At 37.6% G+C, this 27,969-nt stretch overlaps 2 protein-coding genes across 8 annotated transcripts; one reads left to right on the plus strand and one right to left on the minus strand.

The window, feature by feature from the left end:
- LOC129904415 (NAD(P)H-quinone oxidoreductase subunit M, chloroplastic) lies at positions 1-27,362 on the minus strand. 5 transcript variants are annotated; one of them, XM_055979984.1, is made up of 3 exons: positions 26,803-27,362; positions 26,440-26,628; positions 1-151 (listed from the first exon to the last, which is right to left on the minus strand). In XM_055979984.1, exons 1-2 carry the CDS (start codon positions 27,253-27,255, stop codon positions 26,446-26,448), a joined length of 636 nt encoding a protein of 211 aa, XP_055835959.1. In that variant the 5' UTR covers positions 27,256-27,362; the 3' UTR covers positions 1-151; positions 26,440-26,445. The 5 variants fall into 5 exon arrangements, with proteins under 5 accessions (XP_055835959.1, XP_055835957.1, XP_055835956.1 ...); XM_055979982.1 differs by lacking the exon at positions 1-151 and adding an exon at positions 8,242-8,363; XM_055979981.1 differs by lacking the exon at positions 1-151 and adding an exon at positions 18,449-18,685.
- LOC129904414 (uncharacterized) lies at positions 5,186-26,237 on the plus strand. Of its 3 annotated transcripts, XM_055979977.1 has the most exons (7): positions 5,186-6,458; positions 6,552-6,667; positions 6,801-6,966; positions 10,307-10,371; positions 10,505-10,670; positions 25,288-25,370; positions 25,942-26,237. In XM_055979977.1, the coding sequence occupies exons 1-7, from the start codon at positions 5,468-5,470 to the stop codon at positions 26,014-26,016; spliced, it is 1,662 nt and encodes a 553-aa protein (XP_055835952.1). In that variant the 5' UTR covers positions 5,186-5,467; the 3' UTR covers positions 26,017-26,237. The 3 variants fall into 3 exon arrangements, with proteins under 3 accessions (XP_055835952.1, XP_055835954.1, XP_055835953.1); XM_055979979.1 differs by lacking the exons at positions 10,307-10,371; positions 10,505-10,670 and having other exon boundaries at positions 5,211-6,458; XM_055979978.1 differs by lacking the exons at positions 5,186-6,458; positions 6,552-6,667; positions 6,801-6,966 and adding an exon at positions 8,373-10,214.
- Positions 27,363-27,969: the final 607 nt, after the last annotated feature.

Here is a 27,969-nt window from a genome sequence, read left to right on the forward strand (position 1 = left end):
AACATGGATGGGGGCTAAGACATATCCCTAGCTCACCTTCAGTATGAAAGGAACAACTCAGAAACCGCCCTCGATGGATAAGGACTCATCAATACTTCGCCGTAAGAACTCAACTAGCTACGTGGATGGATACGATCCTCAACCTTAACCCCTGCATTATGAGACAATGTAGACAACAACTATGCGTTAGTACTTTCGAATGTACTAAGTATGAGAGCGTGACATGCAATGTAAATTATAAGATGTAATGATTAAGTAAAGTACATGGTAAGAAGAGATAAGTAAAGTCATGAGAGAATCGTAATGATCAAAGTATTTGAAAAGCATAGTTGAAATCATGAAAGTACATAAGAGGTCATACATATGTGGCTAAGAACCATAACCGACAATAAGACTATGCGAGCTATAACATGGAATCTCATTGTCTCCCCATACAACGTAGAAAATGGGATCTACTTGCCAAGGTAGACTCTACTCCGCTAGGCGGGTCATGAACATACGTTATATGTGGATCCACTGGAAAATCTTGAATTGCGTATAGAAAAAATGAACCACTTCTATTCTCGGAGCTGAGGTATATGAAAAATGACTTTTTGGTCCTTTTCATCCAGTGATTAGGACATCGTCTTTTTATGTCGAAGACATGTGTTCGATTTCCGTAAGGGATAGGTACTCATTCCCGATCGCTTTCAGTTAGTGTTCATTGCTGAGTGATCACTCGCTATCTGGCTGGAATAGATGATCCAGAAGTTTCCTCTCTCCCAGCAAGCAAGACGAGATCACCACTTTTCTCAGTAATGGACTTTATTTACTTCGTAACCTTAGCCTTAGATGTCCTTTCATATATTCTCGAACCTCCTAAGCCATAAGGCAACCTACGGTGGCACGTAATTTAAGAGACATGAGGCTGTTACTAAGGCTTTTGGCAGGGCCCCCACCTCAAGTCCACTCGATGCTAAGTCAAATCCTATGGAATACATAACATATTAAACATACTTAGCATATGTCATAACTTGTTCATAAACTTCATAATTAATAGAATAGCTCATTTCATAACATAGTTGCAATATGAGTATTGTCCTTTCATCATTACAAATCATACTTGCATAATTCATATAATTAGGTCTTAGGTCACGACATAGGGCCCTAAGTCACATTACTTCATAACTTGCATGAGATTCATAACTTAAACATGCTTGTAATTAATGATCATAATTAATGCTTGAATTTAGAGTAAAACTTATATACATAGTCAATTTGAATGAAAAACCATGATAATACATTGAAATCATTAGATTCATTATCATACTCGATAACATCATCATTGAAAATAGGCTTCATGCATGGACAATCGTAATTCAACTTAAAATCATGTAATTCATGTAGGAACATACTTATAATGATCATATATAATGATTAAAAACATAATTTAAACAACCCAATAAGATTCATAAAACTAGGGTTACAAACCCAATTGAAATTCTTGAGATTCTGAAGAGAAACCTTGGGACTCCATGGGTGAAAGGGACCCATGGATGAATCCCTACATACCTTGATTGAATTTGACCTTAGAATTGAGAAAAAGAAGACTTATTCTTGAAGAAACCCTAGCCAAGCTTGGTGAAGAAGATGAACCCTTGAATGATCCTTGAGAGAGAAGTCTTAAAGTTGATTGGAAATTAATGATAGAGAATAATAGGTTAAGGAGTATTTAGGACATTTTCGTAATGAATCTAGTCCCCAAAACGTCCACATACATTGATAAAAGAATAGGAAAAAGACTGAAGTACCCTTCATTTAAGTGGAACTGAAACCACCACGGGGGACCCATCACGGTCCGCAACACTCACCACGGCCCGTGATGGTGTCCATGATGATTGACTTGGGCTTGAATTTTAGGAGTTGCAGGGAAAGGTTTCAGAACTTCATCCACGGGACCCTTCACGGTCCATAGAGTGCACCACGGTCCATGAACCATAGACGTGGTGCAGGCCCTGCAGGGTGACCTGCAAGAGTGACCACCACAGAGCTTACCACGGTGGGTGAAGAGTTGCACGGCTCGTGGTGGCCAGTCGTGGTCCTAGACTTGGGATCATGTTATGAGGTCTCAGGGGAGGGGTCACCACGGAGGGCTTCACGGCCCATGGTGCCTTGTCATGTACCTCACTCCTTGAGGGTCATCACCATGGTGGCTCACCACAAGGCGTGGTGCTGACCATGGCCCCGTGATGGCCTTCGTGATTAGCACCTGGTGTCAAAAATTCAGATTTTCAGTAATTTCATCCTTTTATCCTCGTTTTTTGACTTTTCAACTTCCGAAATCTTACATTGACGAACAACTGCCTGCTTGTCGCCTCTTATATATAGTATTAAAGTAATATATATATAAAATTAATTCTATCGATATAATAGAAAAAATTAAGAGTTGCCTATAATATTAAAAAAAATCGATAATAAAAGATTACGTAAATGGTAACCACCTTTAATTCTAATTCGAGTTACTAAGTGAGCAAAAAGATAGAAATTCCTAGAAATTTGGTTTCGTTTGACCCCAAAATATTTTGGAAAAAATTTGGAAAAAACTTGCGAAGTGGTGTTTGGCCATAAAACTTGGCAAATATATTTGAAGAGTTCCCAAGTTCCCAAATACTAGAAAAAACTAGTATTTGGAAACTTGGGATAGTATTTGGAAAGTTTTAAATATTTAAAAATTACTCTAAATTTTTATATTTTATAAAAAACATTCATCATTGATTTATTTCAACTAATATTTATTTATCTCTCCGAAAAGTTAGAATTATAATTTGAGTGACAAGATTGAGAAAAAAGAATAATTTGCTTTTAATGGATTATAATGTATTGATCTTGCCCATATTATTATTTTGTTATTGTTGATTGTTATCAATTATGTTATAAGATTATTTTTTAATAGAACATGTTCATTATAGAATGATAATACAAACTTATGGGTATTTAAAATAATTTTTAGAACTTACAGGGTATAAATCATATTTTTTAAAATAGTCAAATATTCTTGGAAAAATTTGAGGCTAAACGCATGGTAAAACTTCACCAAAACTTGCAAAGAATATTTGTAAAGAATAACTTGCTAAGAATATTTGAGAATTTGGAGCCAAACGCTAGCTTATATTTTTTAGGAGCAACTCCCGCCTCCCCTCCCCACCCCCCCACCCCACAAAAAAAAAAAACTAAACAAGACCTTATATTATCAAACATATTGATATTCACATTATTTAGGGAAAATTGCACCTAATAGATCAATTGTGAAGCTATTTATTTAAATTGGACTCAATCCAAACTATTTACCCTCTTACCCCACTTTTTTTCCTTTTAATTTCATGCATGACGTCATGTTGACGTCATCATCACTGCTCCTATTTGATACCATTAGAGTATATTGTACTCTGATGGTATCAATCAGTTTCTTCTCGATACCATCAGAGTATAACATACTTTGATGATATCAAACAGTTTCGCTGAAGCACTATCTCTTCCCTTTTGATACCATTTGAGTGTATATATATTCTCATGGTATCAAACGTGTATTTATGCCAGTGCCTCTTCCTTTATTCCTCTTTGATACCATCAGAGTATATTATACTTTGATGTTATTAAACAATTTGTCAAACAGTTTCTTCTTGATACTATCAGAGTATAATATACTTTGATGGTATTAAAAAGGAAGAGACAGTGGTTCGACAAAACTGCTTGATACCATTAGAGTATATTATATACTCTCATGATATCAAATGCACGAAATAGTTAAAAATAAGAGGTATGAAAGTAATGAGTATCCAATGATAAATAGTTTTCTTTTTTGGGTATAACAATAATTATTCCTTATTTATTCAGCATATTGGACAATTAATAGAAGATTGAAAAAAAGTATATCTGAAATTGTGTAGTGAAGTTTTGAGTTGATTTTTAATCTTTGGACGATTTTTAGTTCTTTCTTAGTAATTTTTTTGTTCTTAACGCAACCAGCTTAACAACATGCCAATATAGAACCTTGTCAATTGAAATAAAAGAGAAGTCGATGGCATGATGGATGAAACTAAAAAATCAATTAAAAAAACTTTTGCAAACAACTACGACAATTAAAAATTCAAGAAGAAAATTTTAAAAAAAATGTCAAGAAAAACACAAAAGTATCAGAAAAGAAAAGAAAACGATAAGCTAGATTGCACTATTAAAAACGTTGCTTTTCTTAATTGAATTGAACTGAAGAGTGTATTTCCGATATGAAAAATTGGCTTGTGTATTTCAATTCAATCTCAATTCATCCTTCATCAAACCGTATTGTTCTTTCGATCTTTTCTGCTTCTCCTCTTTTTTTCTCATCTCAATTTTTTCTTCCTATTTAAGAGGATTCTTAATCAAGGTCAAGACCGCGTCGGAATAATCGAAAACTGCTTAATCCCATCTCTCCTTATAACTTACTGCTTTTTTCAAAGGAAAAAAAGAAAGAGGTCCATTTAGGCTCCTTTCCTTCCACTCCATACTAGGAGCGCTAGCAGGTACTACGATCTCTCTATCCCAAGTATCTAACCGGCTCGCGTGATTCATCGATTTAATGAAAAACTCTCATTTATTGAAGCGGAGCATAGTGCGCTAAGCGAGAAAGATCTCTTCTTTCACTTCGATTTATTCACTGATTTGATTCAACAATGAATTTCAATCATTTGACTACAGAGATTAAACTTGAATTTTAATTGACATTTCAGAATGAAAATAGAAGAAAAAATACACCACATACAAAAATATATTTATATGAATATTGTATGTAAAGCATGGCATGTAAACTGTAACTAATCACATGTTTTTGAAGAATACAATTTAAATATAAATTTATACACGCTAACATATTACATGTATGAGGAATACATAAAACTCTTAATTAGCCACATAAATATTTTATTTTATTTTTTCTAATTAAAAACAGTCTATTCGTTTTACACGAAGTCATTATCATCCTTTTGATTTTTCTTCTTCTACAATTAGAAATCAATTTTCAATTCCGTTCGTATAATTGAGTGTTCAAAAGTTTGAAACGACAACACGTAAATACAAACTAATTTAAACATTCATTTTTTACCGATCAAAATTAAGTAATTAATAATGTTAAAATCCTTCTCATTTTCATGAGAATAGTGAAGGTTACACACTCCAAAACATAATTAAATTCAATAAATATTAATTTAATTAAACTCATTGTTATTCTCGAGGGCAATCTCTTAATCCGCATGCATTTTGCGCTCTTCGAATTTGCTGAGTTTGTCTGCTTCTCAGATTATTTCAATTTGGGCGATTTTTTTGTTCTTGATTCTCAAGAGTGAACGATTTTCTTGTGTCCAAGCTAAACACACATGCTTACTAGGTAACCTAAGGAGATTGTAGGGAGTAATAGTTTAGGTTTATTGTTTAGTGGGAATTGAGTTTTGATTATATGAAGAAATTTGGTAAGCTGGAATTGTGTCTTTGTCTAAAGGGGGACAAGTATGATGGGCTTCGTAAAGTATTGGAAAGATGTGTTTCTGTGGATGAAGATTATGCCAGGTTGTTAGCAGTATTATTTTTAGAGCAGGGGGATAACCCTAATTGTACTTGTAATGATGTTGAAGATGACCCGCATTATATGAATTTCTTGGCCAACACTAAGCTAGATGGAACATCATATGTTTCTAAAGTTAATGATCAGAATGGGTTGCCAGTGTTCATCAAGTATGAGAAAGATAGGGAGTTGGAGATTCATGGGGTTGAAAAGGGTCAGGATAATGTTAGGGAAAAATATGAATTGGGAAGGAGTTCAAAAGCTCTAAAGACTAATGCCAGAAAGGATAGGGAGTTGGAGAGTCATGGAGTTGAAAAAGGTCATGATAATGTTAGGGAAAAATACAAATTGGGGTGGAGTTCGAAAGCTCTAAAGACTAATGCGAGAAAGAATAGGATGGAAGATGGGATTTTAATTAAGAAGCGAGGAAATGAGGATAGGGATTTAGACAACAGGAAGCAAATAATCGATGTGGAGATTGTACCTGGTAAGGAGCAAAAGATGAAAGATGGGATTTTGAGTAAGAAGAGACGAAATGAGGATTGGGATTTAGATAAAAGGAAGCCGAAGCACCAAATTGATGTGAACATTGTACCTGGTAAGGAGCAGCAGATGAAAGATAACATTTTGAATAAGAGGCCTGGAAACGAGGATAGGGACTTAGGTAACAGGAATCACAGAATTGATGTGAAGATAGTACATGGTACGAAGCCGAAGATGAATGACGGGATTTTGAGTAAGAAGCGAGGAAATGAGGATAGGGATTTAGATGACTGGAAGCACATAATTGATGTTAACAATATACCTGGTAAGGAGCAGAGGATTCAGAATGATAGCAAACTCATGGATGCGGAAGTAAAAATTGAGCCTAAAGAAGATTCTGATTGTAAGTTATTTGATTTGTGCAAAAAATCTTGTGTACGAAGATATCATTGTCTCAAATCTTCATTTGGAAATAATTGTTATTTTGTTTATGAAGCTCTTAAGGAGGCAATATCCCAAAGTGAAGTTGAAATCCTTGAGAATGTAGGTGCAGAGTTAGGCAGGGGCAGTAGCTCTAACCCCTTTGTACCTTCAGTGGAACATTGCCTGAATGTATGATTTCAATTCTTCTGCTACTTTCACTAGTTCTTTTGGTCCCTCTTGTTCCTTTATTTTATGTTACCTCTTAGTTTTGGTTCACCTTGATAATACTTGTAACCATTGGCTGCTAATTTTGTGTATCAAGCTGGATGCGACAATCATAGATTCTAGGTACAGGAAGGAGGTTTTGAATTTATTGATGAGGCCCTACAATGAAGAGGAGTATAAGAAGCTTTGGAAAGACATTAAGATGCAATTACCATCTAGCTCAACAAATGGACGTGGGAAATCCTTTCTATCACAACATAAAGGTAAGTTAATAGCCTACGGTTTGTTTTCCAGCATCGTGGCATCTCTTTGCATTTTAAGTGCTTTTCCTGTGTTTTGAATTTTTCTCAGGCCATACCTTGATTTCAAATTTATGTTGTCCCTTTTAAGATAGTATTCAATTCCATAGGATTCCTGCTCTCTCAGTTAGACAACTTAATAATGGTTTCTTGTCTGGTTCTTTCGCCAAAAAATGAACTGAACTTGCTGGGAAATCTTTACCTATCTGTTTGATAAAAAGTTTTTGACTGTTTTTTTTAATCTCACTTTCATGTAGTTCGTAGTGGAGTATGTTCTCCTTTTGTTTTCTCTACACTTTTATCATTTTATTCCCACTAGGCGTGGAAGAGTAGAGTGGTTTTTAGTCAATTAAAAAAGGAAACATTCAGATCTTTCTTCTTAAAAGTTCCCATCGATCATTGTTTCCTTTTTCAATTGACTAAACATTTTTTTGTGAACAAGGCACGACCAATGTAACTTTTGATACAATATAATGTTTACTCACAGAGAAGTGCCGGTGGAAACAATAGTCATGTAAGGCAAGTGAAGTCATCAAAAAGAAGAAGTCATGTAAGGCAAGTGGTCAAGTTGTGACTCCAAGAAAGGGAACAAAGAAAACATTTCTAGGAAGGAATAACTGCTTTCAAAGTCTGAAAGTCACACCGAGAAACAAAAGACTTAACTTGCCAAATATGCTGAAGGTCATCGACTCATTGATAATCAAAACAGTGTCTCATTCAAATCAATGTTGTCAAAGGCTCATTTAAGGCGCACTTAAAAGGCCTAAAGAACAGAAAAGCTCATGGAGGGTGATTGTCCTCACTTAGCTGCGCTTCAGTGTAGGCAATCAATTATTTGCATAGATTACTTATTACGCGTTACTTCCACATCTTGGGTGCCAATTTAGCATTACTAAGTTGACATCCTAGAACCAAGCTACATACTTTTTGATGCAGGGTGATTTCACAGTATAGAGATAGGAGATAATTTAGATTGGGTGTTCGGCTTGTAGGGGCATTTTGGGCATTTAACATATACTTGTTTTCAATGGACTTTTAGGTGACTTGATTAAGTTTTCTAGTGCGCTTTGGAGTTATTGTATGCTATGGAAGAGAAGGAACCCCGTTTGCAGATTCTATTTGTTTCACTTGGCTTCTTGGTTTAAGTGATAGCAAAGAAATAGGAAATAAGAGTTGTACATACCTTATGAAGAATTGTAGACAAAGATGACATTCTTTAAAAAGAGCAATCAATGATCTATCTTAACAATCCATCATACCAGGAATCTCATGAGTGCTCTAGAAATGTAGAAAAAAGAAAAAGGTCTCCTGAAGTTGTGTACACGAACTGGTTGTCTCTTACATATGTGCTCTCATCGTTCCTATAAAAAAAATATATATGCTTTCATGATGTTTGATATGAAAACATGTTTTGAAAACTCTAAAGTTGCTTGCTACTCTATGACCAGAAAAGGACAAAAAAGATATTGTAATTAGGTATCGATTTCCTTCCCTTTTTAAGACATTTAAAATTAGGTATATCAACCCCAATAGCTTGAGGGAATAAAGCCGAGTTCTCTCTTATTTTCTCTTCCATTTCACATGGTGTCAAATCTTGGTTAAGGCCACCGATATTGGGAGAGAATCCCCCCCCCCCCCCCCAATTTTTCTTGGCTGTCTGAACAGATCTCTAATTTCAGAGGTGTCCACCGGCCAGCCCATGCGCTCTCACTTGCTGTTCAGAGCCATCTTTCAATTTGTTTGCCGGCAAGATTCTTTTTCCAGCAGGGTCACCCCTCAATTCTGAGTAGATCGACACTGGTTGCACTTGATTCCGACCTTTTTCCGGTGCGTTGCGTGGTGATTACGATTTCATTCCGTCTAGGTTTTCCAGATTCTCGCAACTGTTTGCTTCCAGATCTGGCGATTGCAGATTTTCGAGATTTGGGTAACATCTACATTATGTCGCTCGGTTCAGATATTTTTACTTCTTAACTCCTAAGAGAGAGTGATTTTCTCAAGAGGTGTGCCCAAACTAAAAACGTCACTTGTTATTAGGAAACCTTGGGAGTAATAGTTTAGGTTTATTGTTTAGTGGGAATTGAGTTTTGATTATATGAAGAAATTTGGTAAGCTGGAATTGTGTCTCTGTCTAAAGGGGGACAAGTATGATGGGCTTCGTAAAGCATTGGAAAGATGTGAATCTGTGGATGAAGATTATGCCAGGTTGTTAGGAGTATTATTTTTAGACCAGGGGGATAACCCTAATTGTACTTGTAATGATGTTGAAGATGACCCGCATTATATGAATTTCTTGGCTAACACTAAGCTAGATGGAACATCATATGTTTCTAAAGTTAATGATCAGAATGGGTTGCCAGTGTTCATCAAGTATGAGAAAGATAGGGAGTTGTGTCTCTGTCTAAAGGGGGACAAGTATGATGGGCTTCGTAAAGCATTGGAAAGATGTGAATCTGTGGATGAAGATTATGCCAGGTTGTTAAGAGTATTATTTTTAGGGGAGGAGGCTAACCCTAATTGTACTTGTAATGATGTTGAAGATGACCCGTATTATATGAATTTCTTGGCTAACACTAAGCTAGATGGAACATCATATGTTTCTAAAGTTAATGATCAGAATGGGTTGCCAGTGTTCATCAAGTATGAGAAAGATAGGGAGTTGGAGATTCATGGAGTTGTAAAGGATCAGGATAACGTTAGGGAAAAATACAAATTGGGGGAGAGTTCAAAAGATCTAAAGGCTAACGCGAGAGAGAATAGGAGTGTCTTCATTGTTGAGAAGCAGAAGATGAAAGATGGGATTTTGAGTAAGAAGCGAGGAAACGAGGATAGGGAGTTGGAGATTCATGGAGTTGAAAATGGTCAGGACAATGTTAGGGCAAAACACGAATTGGGGAGGAGTTCAAAAGCTCTAAAGAGTAATGCCAGAAAGAATAGGATGGAAGATGGGATTTTAAGTAAGAAGCGAGGAAATGAGGATAGGCATTTTGATGATAGGAAGCACAGAATTGATGTGAAGATTGTACCTGGTAAGGAGCAGAAGATGCAAGATAGGATTTTGAGTAAGAATCGAGGAAACAAGGATAGAGATTTAGATAACAGGAATCAAAGAATTGATGTGAAGACTATCCCTGGTAAGGAGCAGAATACTCAGAATGGTAGCAAATTCATGGACGCGGGAGTAAATATAGAACCTAAAGAACATTCTGATTGTAAGAATTATTTGGTTCTTGCAAAAAACCTTGTGTATGATATTGTTGTCTTGAATCTTCATTTGGAAATAATTGTCATTTGGTTTTTGAAGCTCTTGAGGAAGGCAGGGGCAGTAGCTCTTACCCATTTGTACCTTCAGTTGAACATCGCCAGAATGTATGATTTCAATTCTTCTTCTACTTTCACTATTTCTTTTGGTCCCTCTTTTTCCCTTTATTTTATGTTACCTCTTTGTTCCTGTTCTCCATGATAATTCTTGTAACCATTGGCCGCTAATTTATGTATCAAGCTGGATGCGACAACCATAGATTTTGCATATAGGAAGGAGGTTCTAAATCTATTGATGAGGCCCTATAATGAAGAGGAGTATAAGAAGCTTTGGAAAGACATTAAGATGCAATTACCATCTAGCTCAACAAATGGAAGTGGAAAATCCCTTCTATCACGCCATAAAGGTAGGTTAACAGCCTACAGTTTGTTTTCCAGCATCGTGACATCTCCTTGCATTTTGAATGCTTCTCTTGTGTTTTGAATTTTTCTCAGGCCATGCCTTGGTTTCAAATTTACGTAGTCACTTTTAAGATAGTAGCCAATTCCATGGAAATCCTGCACTCTCATCTAGACAATTTAAGAATAGTTTCTTGCCTTGTTCTTTTGCCAAAAAATGAACTGAACTTGCTAGCAAATCTTTGCGTAGTCACTTTTAAGATGGTATCCAATTCCATAGAATTCCTGCACTCTCATTTTTATGTAGCTCGTAGTAGAGTATGTTCTTTTGTTTTCTCTACACTTTTATCTCCATCTCACTTTTATGATTTTACTTTCACTATGTATGGAAGAGTAGTGTGTCCTTTAGTTAATTAAAAACGGAAACATTCAGATCTTTCTTTTTAAAAGTTTCCATAGATCAATGTATCCCTTTTTAATTTGACTAAATTTTTAATATGAACAAGGCATGGCCAATGTATCTTTTGATACAATATAATATTTACTCACAGATAAGTGCCAGTGGAAACAATAGTCACGTAAGGCAAGTGACCTCATCAAAAAGAAAAAGTCATGTAAGGCAAGTAACCTCATCAAAAAGAAAAAGTCATGTAATGCAAGTGGATAAGTTGCGACTCCAAGAAAGGGAACTAAGAAAACATTTATAGGAAGGAAATAACTGCTTTCGAAGTATGAAAGCCACACTGACGAAGCAATAGATTTAACTTGCCAATATACTGAAGGTCATCAGCTCATTGATAATCAAAATGGTTTCTCATTCATATCAGTGTTGTCAAAGGTTCATTTAATCCCTAAAGCACAGACTCATGGAGGACAATTCTCCTCACTAAGTTGCATTTCAATGTAGGCAACCAATTATTTAAGTTGCTTACTTATTACGTGTTGCCTTCTCATCTTGGGTACATTAGCATTACTAAATTGACATCCTAGAACCAAGCTATGCACTTATTGATGCAGGGTGATTTCATGGTATAGAGATAGGAAAGAAATTATAATTTAAATTGGGTGTTCATCTTGTAGGGCCATTTTGGCCATTTAAAATATACTTGCTGTCAATGGCCATTTAACTGACTCAATTAGGTTTTCTAGTGCGCTTTTGGAGTTGTTATTATTTGTCATGGAAGAGAAGGAACTGTCATTTGCAGATTCTGTTTGTTTCACTTGGCTTCTTGATTTAAGTGATAGCAAAGAAAAAGGAAATAAGAGTTGTGCATACTTTATGAAGAATAGTAGACAAAAATGACATTCTTTATGAAAGAGTAATCAATGATGAATCTTAGCAATCCATCATGCTCTGGAATCTCATAGGTGTTCTGGAAATGCAGAAAAAAGAAAAAGGTCTACTGAAGTTGTGTACCCGAACTGGTTGGATGAGAATCTATTCATAGGATGTGGTTTCCACATATATAACTAAAAAAAGGTATATGCAAGCGGGCTTGGATGAGGAGAACAAGAAGTGCTTTTGGGAGGATTTGGATGAGATGGTGAGAGGTACCCACTCTATTCATAGGATGTCATTTCAATGGACACGTCGGGTCTACTTCGAGGGGGTATGATGATGTGCATGAAGGTTTTGGGTTTGGGGACAGGAACAAAAGCGGAGCCTCACTTTTGGATTTCGTAAGAATTTCTGGGTTGGTGGTAGCCAATTTAAGTTTCTCGAAGAAGGATAAGAACTTGGTAACCTTCTGCAATATGGTGGCAAAGACTTTACTTTTGGCTCCTTGGGAAGGATGATAAAGGTCTTTGTAAAAATTGAAAGGTTATCCCGGGGAAGAACTCACGACCTAACATAAGCTCTTGGTGTTGGATTCGGAGATCAAGAGGAAAATGAAGAAGAGGGTTGTGGATGACCAGCCAAGGATCAAATGGGGTTGCTAGGAAATGAGTGAGAAGTTGGTACGCGGGGGTAGGGGGTGGAGGAGTAGTGGAGATGCAGGATGCATGCAGTATGTGAGATAGGCCCACTAGTTGCATTAGGGATGTGGATAGAGAGATGCTGGGGTCTTAAGATATAGATTCAGTGGGCATCAAGGGGATAGGTCGTGGGATGTAGAAGTCCAAGGGAAGGTGGAGGCAAAGAAAGTGTCATATGCGAAGTTAGTGGAAAGTAAGGATGAAGAAGAAAAACATATGTATAGGGAAAAGTATAAGTTGGTGAAAAAGGAGGTTATGGCGGCAAAAACAACTTTTGAACACATTTATGTAGAACTAGAGGATAAAGGCGGAGATAAAAAGTTGTACAAGCTAGCCAAGGCGAGAGAGAGGAAGACCCATGACTTAGACCAAGTGAAGTGCATGAAGGACGAGGACGACAAAGTATTGGTAGAGGAGACACTCATTAGATAGAGTGAGCAATCTTAATTTCATAATATCTTGAATGAAGAGGGGGATAGAGATATTGTGCTGGGGAATTTGGAGCACTCAAGGAGACGTGATTTTAGGTACGGTAGGGGTATTAAGGGTGAGGAGGTTAAGAGTGGTATTCGTAGGATGCGCAGGGGAAGGGTGATCGGGCTAGACGAGATTTTTGTGTAATTTTGGAAAAGCGCAGGCATGGCAGGACAACATGTATGGAGTGACTGACTGGAATGTTTAATGTTGCTTTTAAGACGACAAAGATGCTTGAAGAATGGCGGAGTACAATGATCCCCTTGTACAAGACCAAGGGTGACATTTAGAATTGCAACAATTATAGGGGTATCAGGCTGCTAAGCTACACTATGAAAGCTTAGGAGAGGGTGGTGGAGATGAGAGTGAGGAGGGTATGTCTATTTTCGAGAACCAATTTGGATTCATGCTGGGACACTTAACTATAGAAGCCATTCAGCTTGTAAGAAGATTGGTGGAGCAGTATAAAGAGAGGAAGGACTTATACATGGTGTTCATCGACTTAGAAAAGGCATACGACAAAAGTCCCGAGGGAGGTTTTATGGAGATACTTAGAGATTAGAGGTGTACTTGTGGCGTATACTAGAGCGATCAAGGGTATGCTTGATGGAGCCAAGATCGGATAAGGACAGTGGGAGGAGACTTGTGACACTTCCCAGTTGAGATGAAGTTGCACCAGGGATTCACTCTAAGCCAATTTTTTTTGTCTTGGTGATGGATAATTGATACGGCAAATCCAAGGTAAGTTACCATGTATATGTTATTTGCGGCTGATACAACTCTGATTGATGAGACTTGTAGAGGAGTTAATGCTAAGTTGGAGGTGTAGAGACAGACCCTAGAGAGAAGAATTAAGATAAAATACTTGGATTGCAAGTTCAGTGACAGCACATGAGGCTAGTGTAGAAGTAAAGCTTGATACTGTCCCAAAATGAGAAGAGTTTCATCTCGAGTCTATTACCCAAGAAGATGGGGAGATTGATGATAATGTTACACATCGTATTAGTGTATGGTGGATGAAATGGAGGCTTGCATTTAGAGTTGTGTGATAGGATGGTCCTACAAAAAGTTAAAAAGCAAGTTCTACAGAGTGGTGATTAGACCTACTATGCTATACGGGGTGGAGCGTTGGCCCGTCGAAAAATTAAGTTTAGGAAATGGAATTTGCAGAGACGAGGATGTTGCGATGGATGTGTCTACACTAGTACTGATAAGATTAGAGATGAAGAATCCGATTAAAGGTGGTAGTGGCCTCGATGGATGACAAGATGCAGGAAACAAGGTTAAGATGGTTGGGCATGAGAAGAGGAGATGCACAGATGCTATAGTGCGGAGGTGTGAGAGGTTGGCTATGGATAGTTTGAGGAGAGGTAGAGGTAGACCAAAGAAGTATTAGAGAGTGGTGATTAGATAACACATGACGCAGTTTCAGCTTATTGAAGACTTGACCTTATATAAGAGGTTGTGGAGGATACGAATTAATGTGGAAGGTTAGTAGAGCGTTGATCTTTCCATACAAGTAGTCGTAGGATTACTCAAGGAGTTTCTTGTCCTTCGATGTCTTTTGCACTTTGATTATCATATTATTTTGTTGTAATTATGTTTCGTTTCTTTTTTTTTCGACCTGCTTTGAATTTTTTCCCTTGAGTCGAGGGTCTATGGTCTATGGAAAACCACCTCTCTCCCTCCCAAGGTATAAGGTCAACATACACTCTACGCTCCCCAAACCCCACATATGGGATTACATCGCATATATTGTTGTTGATTTCACAATGTTTGATGTGAAAGCATGTTTGGAATCCCTAAAGTTGTTTGCTACTCTATGACCGGAAAAGGAGATTTTTTTAACTTTAGGTGGATATAGCCCTGCGAGTAGCAGCCCGTGTGCAAGAAGTGCAGATACTGCGAGAACACAACTGTAGCATGGGATAATCGAATAACGTTGACAATTCAAGGCACTATAGTTGCACAAGTTTTTCACTTAGCAAGTTGTGTTTTTCTTTTCCATAGTGCATGTTCAAATATCAAAATTAACAAACATTTGCAGGAGAAGGAGAGACTTGAACTTTGGTGGACTTAGCCCAGTAGGTGGCAGCCCTAGTGTATGAAGTGTGAAATCTGAAGGAATCGAATGTACTATGGAATAATTTGAGGACAACAATTTAGGGCACTATTTGTTTTACAAAATTTTCACTTGGCAAGTTCAAAAATCAAAATTACCATACTTAACCGAGATGAAATGGGTTCACTCCAATGTTATCAAACTTGGCAAGGAGTTTGGGGCTGCCTTTGGAGGGTGTAAAGAGATAGCATACGAACTACTCTATAGAATTGATCAGAGAAGAGGAATGGAGCATAACCAAACATGGGAAGGGAAGCAGCAGAATCTACAAGTAGCAATTCCAAAAGAGGTAAGAAATTTGGCTTTTGATATGAAATTCAAAAAAGGGGAACCAAGCGTAAGAGGGAGAATCACACTCATAGGTAACTCGTGAAGATAAAAATACTTTCCTGGAATGTAAGGGGGTTAAATGGGGGAGTAAAAGCTCTCTAGTAAGAAATTTGCTACTGCAATGGGGGTTGATATTCATGTTTTAGTGGAAACAAATTGACAAGGAAGGAGTCTAGTTAGTATCAACAACTATGGCACAATAGATGGTTGGGAGAAGTGCATATGGAAACTATTGGGAGAAGTGGAGGGATAGTAGTACTATGAGATAAAAGGAATTTAAGGGGGGGGGGGGGGAATGGTGGATAGTGGGGATCAGACGATCACCTGCAAGTTTGAGGGCATCAACCAAGAATTAACTTGGTATCTAAGTGCAGTGTATGCTGAGTGTGACAGAGAGGAAAGGGAGGAGCTCTGGTGGAAGCTAGCTGCTATCAGAAGTCAATTTGAAGGACCATGGGGGGGGGGGGGGGGAAGGATTTCAATTTCACCAGATATCCAGAAGAGAGAACTAACTGTCAGAGAATCATAGGTGCCATGTCAGAGTTCTCAAACTGGATTAATGACATGGAAATAGACCCTTCTGTATTTGGAGGGTCTTTCACATGGAGAAGGAGTGACAACCATGGGAGTGTTTCCTGGATAGATAGGTTCCTCTACTCTTCTCAATGGGAGGAACTACATCTACAAATCAAACAGTCATTACTGCCAAAATTGGGATCTGACCACAATCCCTTAATGTTAACATGTGGAGATATGGATTTCAAGAAGTCTTACTTCAAGTTGGAGCAATGGTGGATGGAGGTGGAGGGCTTCAAAGATAAGGTGCAAGGGTGGTGGAACTCATTCAGTGTCTGAGCGAGTCCTTATATCTTGACTTCCAAGATCAAACTTCTAAAAGGGAAACTGAAGGAATGGGAAAGGACAACAGAAACAACTGGAAACAAAGAAGAGGATATATTAAACCACCAAATTTCTGGATTGGAGAATATCATGGAGCAGTGAACACTCATAGATGATGAGCTACTTCAGAAAGCACATTTAGCTATGGAATTTGAGGAAATGGTCAGAAATGAGAAGATAACTTGGAGACAAAGATCGAGAGTTCAATGGCTGAAAAATGGGAACAAGAACACAAAATATTTTCATAGAGTTGCCACTGCACACAAGAGATTCAACACCATCGACACAATTGTAGAAGGGGGATATACCATCACTGATGCAAAATCTATAAAAATGTCCATACAAAATTATTACCAGAATTTGTATAGAAAAAAGAAAAATGGAGGCCTGATTTCAACCTTTAAAATTTCACAAGCATTGATATGGAGGAGCAGGAATGGCTACAGAGACGGTTTGAGGAGAATGAAGTACTACAATGTATCAAGCTCCAATGATATGGCACCAGGGCCTGATGGCTTTCTAATGGGGTTCTACAAAGAGTTCCGGGTTGTGCTGAAGACTGACATTATGAACACAATGCATCATTTCCCTGAATTTCATTTCTTTGAAAAAAGCATTAATGCTACATATGTGGCTCTAATCCCTAAGAAAAATGGAGCCTTATTCCTGAGGGATTTCGGACCCATAAGTCTCATTAGGGGAATTTACAAAATCATTGCCAAAGTGCTAGCGGAAAGAATGAAACAAGTGATAAGTAAATTGGTGACCAAGCATCCGATGGCATTCATAAAGGGCAGACAGATTATGTATGCCTTTTTAATAGCAAGTGAATGTGTGGATACCAGAATGAGAGGTGAGGAAGCAGGCATCATGTGCAAACTTGACTTGGAAAAGGCCTATACTCATGTAAACTAGGGATTTTTTCTGAGCATCTTAAGGCAGATGGGGTATGGGGACAAATGGCTTAAATGGATAGATTTTTGCATTAAAACTGTGGCGGAGTTTTCCCTCCGAAAGGGGCTTGAGACAGGGAGATCCCCTCTCTCCTTCCTATTCATTTTCGCCATGGAAGGACTGAACAACATTTTGAGGGTAGCTACTCAAAATAGATGGATAAGGGGCTTTGAAGTTAGCAACAGAACAGGCCTGAGTATGGAGATTTGTCAGCTCTTGTATGCTGATGACACACTGATATTTTTGTGAAGCCAAGGAGGAACAAATAAGATACACCAGGGTAATACTTGTGATACTGGAGTCAGTATTTGGGCTAAGGGTCAACTGGAGGAAGAGCAGTCTTTTGCCCATCAAGGAGGTAGCACAGATGTAAAATTTTGCAAAAATTCTAGGCTGTAGCATAGAGAAACTGCCTACCACCTATTTGGGCATGCCACTGGGTAGTAAACATAAAGAATTGCTACTATGGGATGGGATAATCCAAAGATCAGAAAATAAGTTAGCCATCGGGAAATCACAATATCTTTCACTTGGGGGCAGACACATTGATTAGTGCAGTATTAGATTCCCTCCCAACCTATGTCATGTCCTTATTCCCTCTACCTGCAAGGGTTCTGAAGAAAAAGGATAGGCTGAGAAGAGAGTTCCTATGGTTTGGAAATAAGGTAAGGAAGGGGTCTTATTTGGTGAATTGACGAACAGTCCAACTTCTAGAATCACTAGGGGGACTAGGAGTGAGGAACCTAAAGATTCAAAATGAATGTCTCTACCAAATAAGTGAAGGAACTCTCTTATGTGAAGGAAGATCAAACTTTGTGGAAAGAAATTATACAATGCAAGTAAGGCCAAGACACTGAATGGTGCTCCAATGAAGCCACCATACCGTATGGAGTCTTAGTTTGGAGACCAATTATGTCAAGACCCGAAGTTGGGTGTGATGACACATGTCCTTTTCCACCAGACAAGTCAGCCTAAAACCCAACAATTACGAAAAATAAAGCGAAAACCAGGTTAAATAGGCAATAAACAAAAGCGGAAGTCTTTTAACTTAAATACCCCCCAAGGATTGGTTGTCACATGTACAAGCCACTAAAACAAAACTGAAATAAAAATACTAGTCTCAAGTATGTCTTCGACTCTCAAATAGAGTAAAGCATAAGGGACAGGAATAAGAGGAACCGCCGGATATCAATAGCTACCTCCTCTCAATCTCCTGGAAGCCTCAGATGATCAGAAATATGAATGATCAAAGTCTGGGCTCAGAACCTACACAAATGTAGAAGCAAGGAGTGAATATCAAACACACGGTACCCAGCAAGCCGACTACAAAACTAAGTGAATTTAATAGGATATGCGAACTCCTTTCCAACCTAACCGAACCTCCATAACTGCAACCTACACAGAAGATCAGCCCAACCTAACAACTCATGCTAAACAGTTCAAATATTGTTCAAATCGCAACTCAATGTCACAAGTCATAGCATACAAATAATCCCAAGTCAAGTACAAGTATCAAGTCTGCCACATAAACTAAAAGATTCCTGTGAGAGGGCTGAAAAGGAAGCTCGAACGAAGTGAGAGGGTGGATGTAATTCAGCTCGATATGCAGGGATGTGTATGCACACTTAATGATCATGCATGTGTGCAATCGCCAGCAAAGACCTCAACATCGTAATCTCGCCGGAATGACCTCGGCATCACAATCTCTCGCGCGAAAAAGACCTCGGCCTCACAACCTTGCCGGAAATGACCTCGGCATCATAATATCTTGCCGGCAATGACCTCAGCATCATAATATCTCGCCGGAAATGACCTCGGCATAAATATATCTTGCCGGCAATGACCTCAACATCATAATATCTCGGCGGAAATGACCTCGGCATAAATATATCTCGCTGTCAATGACCTCAACATAAATATATCTTGCCAGCAATGACCTCGTCATCATAATATCTCGTCGAAAAAGACCTCGACATAACAATATCTCGCCGAAAGTAACGTCGGCCTCGAAATCATGTCCCTCTCATCATAGTGTTCTAGAACCAATGCAATCAGCATGCTCACACAAATAATGAGGAATATATCAAGTCAAATAATCCTCAATCATAATCAGACTATCAAAGTATTTCATCAAATACACATAGATATCAAGATCACGACATGTCATATTTAATTCACTATAATAGCACATATTACTTTTTATTAACCCCGTTGATCAATCTAGATTATTTCATATCATAATTCAATCCGTAACTTCATCCCCGTTACTCCCAATACACACAAGAAAGGAAAATTAGGGATTATATAAATTTCACGGAGTTTTAGAAGTCCACTTGCCTTAGCCAATTCATGATCAATGAATCAACGTGAGCCTTCTCCTTCTGAATATACTCCGAATTGCCACAATCTAGTCAAATAAGGTTTCACAATCAACAACCGGGTCCAATGACGCCAAAAACGCGAAATTCAGGAAAAAGGGTCAAAACGGCTCAAACATCCGATTTCGAAAACTGGGTCTAAATCTGGAAATTTTTATGAAAGCATGAAAGCCAAAGGTTTTGAAACTCACCGGTGAAAACCAATCTGAAATCAGGGCTAAAATCAATTCAAGATCACCATTCTTGTAAAATTCCAAGTTCTTGAGAAAATCCCACATTTTGCCAATCAAAACCTCAATTTTTGAAGTTAAAAGGACATTTGATAATGGAGAAATGAAGTTTTAGGGTCAAAATCACTTACCCATTCGATTCCCCGCAAAAAGTCTCTTCAAAATCACCTCCAAAGGGTTTTCCAAACTCAAAATGTGAGAAATGGGGTTAAACCCCGAAAATACACTCTCAGATGTCGCTTAAGCAACAAGGGTGTCACTGACTTCGCTTTAGCGACCCGGGTTCGCTTAAGTGACCCTTGTTGCAAAAGTGACAAGCCTTCGCTAAAGCGATGGTCGCTTTCGCGACTCACTCTTCGCAAAAGCGAAGCCTGGCACCAGATCACAGAACTTCCCCAAATCCCACTTTTCAAACTTTCGAATAGACCCTCAGGATTCGATCGGAATCCCATACACACAAACCATATATGCTACCATACTAATTTTGACGCTCCGGACTCCATGGAACCGTCGGAATTCAAATTCGAGGTCTTCTTGACCCAGAATCCAACAAGTCGCAACTAAACCAACTTTATGTCTCAAAAGACCAAAACGCCCTCAGAGCTTCCGAAAAATACATAGGAACTCTCTTTAGGCCTAAAATCATCTTCTGAAACCAACGGAGTCATTGGAATTCATTTTCGAGTATCTGAATTCCGAATGTTGACCAAAGTCAACTCTAAGATTGAAATTTCAAGAATTCTCAATTCAATGCCTCAAATCCACGATAAAGCTCCAAATCTGATTCCGTCAACTCTTCTAGACCAAACTCCACATTTCAGAGCTAATGGAATCGACGAAATTCCATTCTGAAACTCGAAACTCTAAATGACACCGAATACCACTATTCCACAACTTAAGCTTTCAAAACTCAAATCATTTCAAAAATCTCAACTTTTCACAGAATTTCGCAAAACCGACTTCGAATACCGATCAAACATGACTCGGGACAACTATCGGGAGAAGTAAAATGACCATTCTGCAAAAGTTACCAAAAATGATCTTCAGGGTCACTACAAATTAGAACTCTCTGGAATAAGCTTGCAGGAAACATGAAGCTCAAAGTAGGAAATGGGACTAGAATTCTTTTCTGGAAGGATGTCTGGATAGAACAGGAGACCCTTATGCAGGCTTTTCCTGGTTTGTTCTCCTTTTGTAGCAACCTTGATATCATCACTATAGTAGAAAGTTGGTCCAATGGGTGGGATATTTCCTTTAGGAGGAATTTGAATGATTGGGAATTAAGTAGATTGGCAAAATTACTACAAGTGCTCAATAACTTCAAAGGTTTGATATAAAAAACTGGAGGCACACTGGGGATGGAAGGTTCTCTGTAAACAAACTGTATAAGAAGGAAGTGGGACTGCATCAAGGACCTAGATTGACTAAATGAAGACAAGTTTGGATAAGTCAGGCACCAAGGTCAAATGTTTTGTATGGTTGGTGGCCAAAAGAGCATGTCTCACACAAGAAGTACTGAAAAATAAGGGACAACAAATTGGTCTAGATGATTCCTCTGCAATGAGACAGATGAGACCGACAACCACTTGTTTCTACATTGCAGAGTCACAACCCAGCTTTGGTCCCTGTTTTCACAGGTAGCAAGTGGACTATGATAGAAGACATTGCTTTCTTACTTAACTGCTGGATGAGGAGATGAGGAAGAAAAAGTCGGAAAAAATGGTAGAGAATGATCCTAGCTTGCATTTGGTGGAAAATATGGAAGGAGAGGAATGGAAGATGTTTTGAGAAAAAAACAAATTCCATCCAGAAAGTCAAAGAGAAATGTATTGTCTCCTTTTATTTTAGGTGTAAAGAGGAATGTATAGAAGAGGCAGAATAGCTAGTAGATTCGCTAGGTTCACTGTAATTAGCATTGTATGTTACTCTCTGTTAGCAATTTTTGGAGGTCTCCAGATATCCTTAATGCTAAGGAATACAACATTACCAATTTTAAAAAAAAAAACTGGGGGAGGTGATTAGACAAGACTTGGTATAGCTTCAGCTTATTGAGGACATGACCATAAATAAGAAGGTAGGGGGTCGAGGATTAGGGTCTAAGGTTAGTAGGTAGGCAGGTGTTGTCGCGCTTTATGTGGGAGATATAGGGGGCTAGCCTCCTCTGTCTTCTTCTCACTATTGGTAGTATTATTTAGTAATTGCGTAATTTGTTATTCTTCGGTGGTACTATTTGTTGCTTCATTTGCGTTGTATCTTGTTATTTGGTGGTTATATTTTTCTTGCAATCCTGTTTCGATAACATTTCTTTTGAACCGAGGGTCCATCAGAAATAACCTCTCTACCCCACAAAGAAAAGAGTAAGATTTGCATACATCCTTCCCTCTCCAAACCCCACTTATGAGATTACACTGGGTATGTATCCTAACTATTCACGCTTAATCTGGCAAACAACAATTTCGGCTCAATCCCAAGCTAGTTGGAGTTGGCTATATGTATCCTAACTATTCACGCTTCATCTGGATCGATTTTGTTCCAATGTTCAGTAGTTTGAGATTCGTTAATACTGAAGGTTCTCTCATCTTTTGCTGATGTACAAATCTCTAAACAGATTAAAAGACTCCTTGTAAACACTGGATTTGATTTAAGTGTACCAACATCACTAAACTTTAAACCTTATTCTCCACAAGTTGGTAGGATCTTTTACATCCATTGTGTTCTATTTTTATGCTAAATTTGCATGGATTCTAATGGATTATGGGTATTTTGAGATAATTTCCTTTCATATGATTTTAAACCTACTTCATCCAAACACCTTTAATCCTCATGATTCCACACCTACCGTCAGTTGCATTTGGAGGATGTAGGACATATGATGAAACCATTTTAAGCGAAATGCTCATCCCTTATCAGATGTGTGATGTTTGTACCATTTTTTAATGTGATCATTTCTCGTGTGATCTAATCTTTTATTACCGTATGCCCATCTTAATATATGCACTTCTGCCAGACTCGTTTCGTGGAAATATTGTACTTTAGAGGTCCAATATGTATTCTTATATAGCATCATTGGTCTTACAACTATTTAATAAGATTTGCTTCACTTTGGCAGGTATCTTTCTATCACATAATATTCCCATATTCCTCCTCCATTTTGATCATCCTATTTTCATTTCCATCAAGGATGCTGGTGTTGCTTGACCTGACTGACCCAAATGGCATGGCCAAGTCCAAGATGAGCACGACCATCATAAAAATTAGGAATTCGGTGAACTGAGTAGTTGGCTTGGATTATTAAAGCGGTAAAAGTTCCACTCATGGATAGGGACATGGAAATGAGAAAGACTTATAGTCTTGCTTGTTCATCCTCAGGGAATTGAACTCCCTTGAGATAGGAAAAATAAAGAGAGAAAGATGGCTTCCCCTTAAAATCATTCCGTAATAGGTTAGTATAAGAAGAGACTGGAATTTTTTCACTCCTTCAATTTGGCTGTCTAGGCACCAGGAGAAGTGTGTCTTCCTGTTTGGACATTTGCATAGGAACTTTTCTGAGAACTTGAAAAACAAAGAAAAACTCAAATTAGCAGGTCTTAATGTGAAATAGGGTGGTCAACATATGAATCATATACATAGATTGTAATGCATCTAGTGGAATATGTTTGGCGCATAATCTGTGATTGTTAGAAATTATTTGAGATTTGTTACTACAGTGGATTTCTGGAGGAAGAGGAGGAAATTAAGACATGGGAAATAGCTCATTTGATGCTAATGTGAACCATATAAAAAAACAAAAGGCACTTAAGGGAGTTGAAAACTCTTTTCAACAGAGTGCAACACTTCCTTATTTTATAGTGGACTTTGGAGAGCACGTGATATTTTAGGAAGTATTGATGCCAGGATGCTATTTTAAGGGAATAATGTTTTTATGTAAGACTGTTGTATGAGGCGGAGTGTTGGCCAGTTAAGAACTCATGTTCAAAAGATGAGAGTGGCGGAAATGAGGATGTTGAGGTGGGTGTGTATACATACTAGGAGAGATAAGATTAAGAATGAAGATATTCGGGCCAAGGTGAGAGTGACCTCTAAAGTGGACAAGATGAGGGAAGCAAGATTCAGATGGTTCGGGCATGTGAAGTGGAGGTACATAGAAACCTTGATGAGTAAGTGTGAGAAGTTGGCCGTGGTGGGTCTTTGGATAGGTAGGGGTAGGCCGAAGAAGTGTTTGGAAAAGGTGATTAGACAGGATATGGCTCAGCTCTAGCTTTCCAAGTACATGACCTTAGATAGGAGGCTATGGAGGTTGTATATTAGGGTAGAAGGTTAGTAGGTAGTTAAGCATTGTTTCATTTCCAGACGGGATATGCTTGGTAGTAGTTTTTTTGCATTGTACCTGTTTCCTGTGTATACCAGTAGTAGCATCTTTCTCGTAGTTGCCTGTCTTACTATTTTTGTTACTCGTTATTTACTGTTCTTCAATCATCAAATTAGTTGGTTATTGTCATCGCTCCTAGTTTTTGAATGCTTTGTTATGCTTTCTCTATTATTTTTATTGTCCTATTTAGTTCTATATTTTCCTTTAACTACTCTGATTTGTGTTACTTGAGCCGAGAGTCCTTCGGAAACAACCTCTCTACCTCCAAAAGGTAGGGGTAAGGTTTGTATACATTGTACCTCGTCGGACCCTGCTACTGGGACTACACTAGGTTTGTTGTTGTTATCTTCTATGTGAGAATTTATCTTACTATGTTGATAAATTATAATCCGTGGAGAGTCTACTTGAGAAGGTAAGAAACTGGGATAGAGACACTTGTTTGTAAATCCTATTGATCAAGGAAGGCAATGAAAAATCAATTAAGAGTTTTTCCATAATTAAGAGTTGTGAATGTAGTGGGATTACACATAAGAGATGCATAATTAGGGTATGCTTCTATGTAATTCAGGTTGGTTTTCATAGAATCTTTAGAATAGTTTTAAGCTTTTGTAAACTGCTTTGTTTAGCATTTGTGTTATGTTACCGGCCTTTCAATTTAATTGGGGTATTTTTTGAAGTTTTGTGGTTTTAAAAACAAGAAGAATAGGGTTCCCAATTAGCTTCCAATAGTTTATGTTACAGAAGAGAAAAAATTACCATTTGATTGCTTGTCTACTTGAATTTCTTGGGAATATCAAACCTTCTAGTTGCGACTACTGTATTGGCTATTGATATTCTTATTTATGCTATTTTCTGTAAATTACTAATATATTTTCATTGTCAAAAATGCAGCTGTCAATCGGGCAATCAAAAGGACGAATCACGACAAAGATAAAAAGTTGAACATCATGCGTGGATTTTTCTTTTGGTTAGAGGTGAGGGCTATTTCCCTACCATATATTGACTTCAATGAATGTTCCATTCTTTTCTGTGTTTAACGTGTTCCTTGCAGTGACCATGTATGTGAATCTCCTGTCGCTCATTCCATAATAAAACCACAGTATGAAATACCCTTTTCCCACCAATCCACTTGCTTCTTCAGATTCCTCGAACCAATGGTTGCTTTTGTCCTATCAGCCATTTGCCTCTAAATTATGAAAGTACTGCAGTTTGACATCAAAACAACAGGAAACACTACTTGGCTTGCTCAAATGTACTTTTCTGACTCCAAATTTTCAAGGATCAGCAAGGATGACAGATCTAAATTCTACGTCCATGTATCTTATTGTCAAAATTCTGATGTATATATGAGGTTTGAGCCAATGGAATTTTGGTAGTTACAAAGATTGACCAATGGAATGAGAACAAGGACCAAGGGATAATTACTGTCTTTCATCTCAAATAAAAGCATGAACTTTTTGCATTCACCATTATCTTTGACATTATTGCTTGTTCTGCAAAAGCTAGTGGCTTATACTAAAGTATACTTTGTTTGAATATCTCCAGCATCTAACTCGGCAAGATGCATTCCAGCCTTGGGAGGATGCAGAATGTCTCCAGATGATGCCTGGATCTTCCTAGAAGGTGTTCCCATTCCCCAATATCAATGTGTGCCATAAAAACAAGCGATGGAAGAAAACCAACGATAACAGTTATTATGCCTTAGTCCCAAATTAGTTGGGGTCGGCTATATGAATCCTTATTGACTATATTTCCTTATTTAAGCTCAACTCATGTCATATCATTGTACTGTTAGAAGAAGAAACCCAAAGGTTAATATTTCAATTACTGGTCGATAACAATTTTATTGTGCATGATCCATTTGGGAAAAGTTTTCAAGACAGACAGAGAAGGTGAAAGTTTCATATACATTCTTACAACTGCATTTTTCGCTACTCATTATTTCAATATAGTCAAGACAGACAGAGAAGGTGAAAGTTTCATATACATTCTTACAACTGCATTTTTCGCTACTCATTATTTCAATATAGTCAACATAGTTACCTGAATTTACTGGTTTACATCTTCCATTTGGCCATTGTAGTTGAACCCAACTCTTGGTTTCCCCATACTGAAGTTAAGAACTCTTGCATTCATGTTATATTGGATTTCTCCAGTATACAGGAGCTTTCTTATGTAGTGCTCTATGTCTGAACCTATCAGACGAAGTGTGTACTCCGTCAATGGAGCTCCCTGGTGCAGGTGAAATATTGGAGTTAGCATCTCTATTTCTAATCAATTTGGTACAACAGTGATTACATAAAAACGTTGGAGTTTTAGAATTTACTCTATAGTTGCATTAGTTACTACGAACAGTGTAAAATTGGTTACATAATTAGGTTTGTATTGAAGAGAAGTTTTCATTACCTCATAATGATCAACTAGTTCTTGGAAGTAAGAATAGACTTTGGTGCAAGTATCATCAGTCCACACAAATTCATCAGTAGGGTCAAGCAGAAGTGTGAGTTTATCCATTTGTGTTTGATCAAAAGCAAAGGTTTCAGGATCAATATAAGCTGCATATATTCTAACATGTCTTGTAGCACTACTAAGCCATTGTCCTCCATATTCTCTACTCATGTTCTTGCTCTCCACATTTATTTGTGGTTCTACTGGCCTTGGTTTCTTCATTGCTTCTCCTTCTTGTTTTTCTTCTTCTTTCTTTTCTTCGTCTTTTTCTACTTTTAGTTCGTCAACTTCTGCTTGTTGTGCTGAAACTGAGAAAAAGTTTCTCCTTTTGAGTTGTTTATTCTTTCCCTTTGTCGTCCAACTTAACAAGCTGAAATGGGTTGAAGCCATATATGTTGAAGTTGCTGCCATGGCTAAGCGCTTTCCCCCCCTTCTTTTGGGTCCTTTTTATTCTCTAGTGCTTTGTTATCTATGATTTTTATGGCCTTTTCTTGAATGATGGTATTTTAATTTGAAGGTTGGTATTAGGATATTGATATATCCTCCTTTTTTTGTGGATAAGAAATGCTTGTTTGCATGTGGGTTCTTTTTATGTATCTTATATTTTTTGTTCTGTGGCTTTCTTTAATAAAGATGAATTACAAATTACTCCCACGTTCCCTCAACATTTCCTCTCTATTTGTGTCGTATTAAATTACAGCTCCAAATTCGTTTATAATCCTATTAAACCAAGTTTAAAGGTTTGGTTAGTGAGTAAGATAAATTGAATTCGAACCATGAAAAATATGTATTAGGCAATACCAACAAATTGAAATTAAGAAGTTTGTATGGTGGTGGAAAATATAGATTAATCCTTAATACTATTAAAGAACTTACTTATTTCTTTTAAAAGAGACTGTTTCATTCTACTATATTATAAGAGAGAAATCAACTAGGTGAACCAGGGGCAGGAGGTCAACATCCTTGCCAATCAATTTAGAGAGTAGTCTGGTAATTTCAATTAAAATAGAACAACACTATTGGTTAACAAGGAATTTGATTGTTTGTTGTACCTGTAGTATAGAGTAATATTTTGAGTATCATGACTAAATTGCCCCTTGTTGAATCATGTCTCATGTAGCTTTT

The sequence above is a fragment of the Solanum dulcamara genome, chromosome 9 (assembly GCF_947179165.1).
Source record: "Solanum dulcamara chromosome 9, daSolDulc1.2, whole genome shotgun sequence".
Classification (NCBI taxonomy): domain Eukaryota; kingdom Viridiplantae; phylum Streptophyta; class Magnoliopsida; order Solanales; family Solanaceae; genus Solanum; species Solanum dulcamara.